General features: G+C 34.9%; 2 protein-coding genes across 2 annotated transcripts; both read left to right on the top strand.

Moving 5' to 3' along the window:
* Window positions 1–1,177: 1,177 nt before the first annotated feature.
* Window positions 1,178–2,255, top strand: LOC111920725 (probable diphthine methyl ester synthase; the record flags this gene model as incomplete). The annotated part of the gene is made up of 4 exons (XM_023916285.3): window positions 1,178–1,397; window positions 1,474–1,513; window positions 1,598–1,689; window positions 1,792–2,255. Coding segments are annotated over 4 exons (534 nt in total), but the record flags the coding sequence as incomplete, so codon positions are not given.
* An 847-nt stretch (window positions 2,256–3,102) lies between these two features.
* On the top strand, window positions 3,103–4,448 carry LOC111920732 (flavonol 3-sulfotransferase). The gene has a single exon (XM_023916292.3). It carries the CDS (start codon window positions 3,148–3,150, stop codon window positions 4,162–4,164), a length of 1,017 nt encoding a protein of 338 aa, XP_023772060.1. The 5' UTR covers window positions 3,103–3,147; the 3' UTR covers window positions 4,165–4,448.
* The last annotated feature ends 372 nt before the right edge of the window (window positions 4,449–4,820 follow it).

Genomic DNA, 4,820 nt, shown 5'->3' with positions numbered 1-4,820 from the left:
TCAAAAACATCCTACTTTGGCCACCACGTCGTGGTGCCCATACACCGCACCACAGGGACAAAGTACATTGCCCTTCTTCTATATGACGAACTCCCGCCGTGCCGTGGCAATCTATCCACCACACCACGATAGCTGCTTGATAGCAGCTCATTGGCTGATTCCATTTTGGTTTTGAGACATTTTTTCCCAACTTCTAGTGGGCATAACTTCTTCGTTTCTTACCCGTTTTCGATGTTCTTTATATACAAACTATAACATCCACGAAATCATGAAAATTTAAACATTTAAAACCAACCCAAATCATAAATTGTTTACGGCACAATTTTCAAAACATGTTCCATATCAAAGTTTCCCAAAATCATAAGTCAAACACGAGGATGTGTATGGTCACGCCTTCACATTCCCTCAATCGTCTGAAGTACCTGAAACATAACCCAAAACTATAAGCCCAAAACTTAGTGAGTTTCCCTAAAGTACCAATACATAATACACATAACAACAAACAATATACATACAAAGCCTTCAACCTGACTAGACCGCCTCGCAAGCATACAAACTACCTGGACCGCTCATAGAACCTTCAGTATAATTGGACTGGCTCACTGGGTCATCAGCTTATTTGGATCGTTCTCCAGGCCTTCACCCTGACTGGTCCGCCTCACGGGCCTTCAATTTATCCGGACCGCCCTGGGTCTCTTGGCCTTCGGTCTCCACTGGTCCACCTCAACCCAACCACACATAACATGTCGACATATACATAACAGATAAACATATATAACCAGTCAACAGACAAACAGACAGGTCTTACAAATTACTAAGCATAACATCATCCTATATACTAGGATACCGATCTAACGGATCACTACAACGCAATAACATACTATCACATAACATAATTTATAATCCAATGGGTCGGCCTTGGTGTCTTCGACCCATAAGTACAGTGAGGAAAACTCACCTTGCAAATTCGTACAAGTGGAATAAAAGAATATCGCTCCACTAGTCAACTCCACAGATCACCTGAACACAGGGAGAAACCCAAACCTTAGGATTCATAACAAAATACCCAAAATGCCCCAAGGTCAAAATAGGTCAAAAGTCAACGAAAAGTCAACCCAACTAAGTACGCCTAACATACTCAGCTCCTACGCCTCAGGTACTCAACCCTTGACCAACACACAGTGACATGGTTGTAAGGGAAAAGAAATTGGAGGTGGAAGTGAAGTTGATACATAATGCATCAATAATGAACGCAGTTGGAGTATGTGCCTTACAAATTTATCATTACGGAGAAATTGTTTCATTACCTTTCTCTACAGAGACATGGAGACCTGATAATTTTTATGAGAAAATTCAAAGAAATCGAGGACTAGAGCTACATACTCTATGCTTGTTAGGTAACAATATTGTGAGAAATTGTTGCATAAATGAGTATTTATCACTTAGGTACTAATAATCTCATTGGCATTGCATATATACGAGTTAAAGAACCTTCATTGGAATCACTATGCATGTTAGAATGTGTAGTTTTCATTTTATTTTTGGATACACTAACAAATATTTTTCAACTTTTTAAATATCTTTTATTATGTTTTAGAGGAAAAAAGCAATACAGGCATCCTAGTTTCATGCCAATTGGAGTTGCTATTGATAAACTCTTAGAGGTTGAACAACTACCTGGAGAATCAGGTAATTTCCTTGATTTGTTTATTTTTTATTTTTTATATTTTGTTTAATATAGAAAAAATGAGTTTTTTTTTTTATTTATTTTTTATTTTTTAATCTGGGCAACTTACAATGAAGAAACACTGTGTGTAGGATTTTCAAGGCTAGGAAGTGAGAAACAAAAGGTGGTGGCTAAGTCAATGAAGCAATTAAGAGAAGTTGACTTTGGTCAACCTCTTCATTGCCTCACAATAGTAGGTAAAACTCATCCCGTGGAAGAAGAAATGCTCGATTTTTATAGAAGTTGAAACCATTTATGTACAATGTAACTTCATTTTTACTAATAATTTACCAAATATTTTTTTTTCTTGGAATGTCAGTTTAAACATGTTTGATATCATGCGGTAAAATAGAATATTACTAAGCTTTTGAAGAAAATGTACCAAATATTATTACCTTTTGTGTTTCATGAAATATCGTTTTACACATGTTTGATATTATGATTTAAAGGAGAATAATAATATAAGTATGTGTAGAAAATGTACCAAATGTTATAAACATGTTTCATATCATGCAACTAAATATAAGTGTTTGATATTACAGATCATAAGTACTGAATGGGCACAAAAATAAACACTACACAAACGAAAGACTAAATATGTACAAATTGAAAATTATATTAAAGTCATTTATTCTGTTTAACGTGAAGTAGCCGATTATTACTGTATGTGTACAAAAAGTAAGTTAAATAATCAAATATAGACATAAAATAATCTTATTTGTTTGCTTAAAACAAAATTAAAAGAAATACATGTATAGGGATATGTTATCAAATTTATATAATTCAAGAGGCCTAGTAAGTACAAACAATAGACATATAATCAATATATGGCACAGGCTTCATGGTGTCCTTGAGACACTAAGAGCATCTCTAATGGTTAAGTCATATTAAGACTTAAAATTATTGTCACATCATCATTGTAATAAATTAACCTATAATTAAATAACCACTCCAATGGTTAACCTCATAAAATAGCTTTTTTTTATTATAAACTTTTAACTAATTTATCCATATTTATCTAAAATGCTCTATAAAACCATCTTATTTAATTATTCTTTTTTAAACACACATATTTTGATTTTATTAAAATTATTATAATACATTGTTTCAAAATAAAATATATTACAACATATTGTTTGGAAAAATAAATACGAAACCATTACAGAATAGTGATAAAAATATTGAAAAAAAATATATAATCATCATAATTTTATATTTCATAAAAGAAATGTCATTAGATATTTAATATAAAAATAAAGGTCAATAATAGTAAGCTATACAAAAATTACCATTGGAGATGCTCTAATTCAGTGTCAAGAGTATATGTCAATTATTATTCATTCATTTGTGTTAATATATAGCCACATAGGTCACACCTATGTTACAACAAATTATTACACTTTCTTTTATGTTTCTTCATCATGTCCATCTCTGATCAATCTCTATTTCCACAAACACCAGTAGAATCCAAAGAACATGAAGATCACTACAACAAGATTTGCGAGGATTACAATCACTTAATGGAAACATTGCCCAAAGGTAATGGATGGAGAGCGAAACACCTCTACAACTACAATGGTTTCTGGATAAGCCCCAAATACATCAAAGCCAACTTGCTTCTTCACGCTTACTTCAAACCTCAACCTACTGACATCTTTTTGGCCTCTTTCATGAAATCAGGAACCACATGGCTTAAAGCTCTCATCTTCTCCACCCTTACCCGCCACCTCTATAGCTTCTCTGCCCACTACTTACACCACCATGGCCCACAAAGCACTTTTCCTTTTCTCGAAAGTGAATGCGAAAACTTCCCCATAACTGACTTCACACATATGTCTTCTCCCCGACTTTTTGCAACCCACTTCCCCCGCACCCTCTTACCGGAATCCATGACTTCATGCAAGTTCGTTTACATCTGTCGAGAGCCGAAAGATGTTTTGGTTTCGAAATGGGTTTTCATGAACAAAATTAGAGAGAAAGATCTACCTCCGTTTTCTTTTGATGAAGCGTTTGATCTTTTTTGTGAAGGGGTTTCGAACTACGGGCCGTTTTGGGAACATGTTCTGTCGTACTGGAGAGCGAGTTTGGAGTCACCGGAGAAGATTCTATTTTTGAAGTATGAGGAAGTGAAGAGGCAGTCGGAGGTGGTGGTGAGGAGATTGGCGGCATTTATGGGTATCCCATTCATGGCGGAGGAAGTTGAGAAAGGTGTGGTGGAGAACATTGTGAAGCTATGTAGCTTTGAAAATTTGAGTAATCTGGAGGTGAATAAGAAAGGTGTTGAAAAATTTGGTACGGTGGAGGTGGAGAATCGTGAATTTTTCAGGAAAGGTGAGATTGGAGATTGGAGAAACTATCTTTCTGATGAGATGAAACAACGCATTGATGGAATTATAGATGAGAAATTTAAAGGTTCTGGCTTGATATTTGGCTCGTGATTCAGTAGTGGCTTATGAAAACTCCTTTCAGTGTATCCTTGTAAGTGTAAATAGGCTAGTTGTAAAATATGTTTCCTACACGAGTGTTTTTTTGTGCGTGTGTGTAAGACTAGCAAATAAAGGAGAAGGCTCTATTAGTATGAACTATACACCACGTTGTGTATGGCATATTTGTTCAATTAAGAAGAAAAATCATCACATGTGGAGGATTACCCGTTGGATGGATGTACACAAGTGTTTTGGATCATGTGTTGGCAATAATAACAAAAATCTAAACTCCACAACTATTGGCTTATACAACCTCCATTCAGTTGCAAGGATGTTGTTTATCTAGTGAAAACTATACAGTCACATATTAAAAAATAGTTTAAATGTTGATGTTTTTTATGATAAGCATGACATGATAGGCGAAAGCAGGCGAAAGGCATATATAGTATATATGGAACTTGGGAGAGTAACTTTGATGAGTTTCCCAAGTACATTGCAGCTTTGTAGCCTTCAAATTGTGATACAGTTGTGAAGTGGTTTCATTGTCTAAATAGCTCATCACATGTAACGACATTCAAATATGTTTTTTGGGCTTTTGGAGATGCTATTAATGTGTTTCATCTATGGCGACCAACTATTTTAGTTGATGGATTCCATTCAAGGATTTT

This window comes from Lactuca sativa, chromosome 2 (genome assembly GCF_002870075.4).
Source record: "Lactuca sativa cultivar Salinas chromosome 2, Lsat_Salinas_v11, whole genome shotgun sequence".
NCBI classification, from domain to species: domain Eukaryota; kingdom Viridiplantae; phylum Streptophyta; class Magnoliopsida; order Asterales; family Asteraceae; genus Lactuca; species Lactuca sativa.
This window is presented reverse-complemented; position numbering and strand designations above follow the sequence as displayed.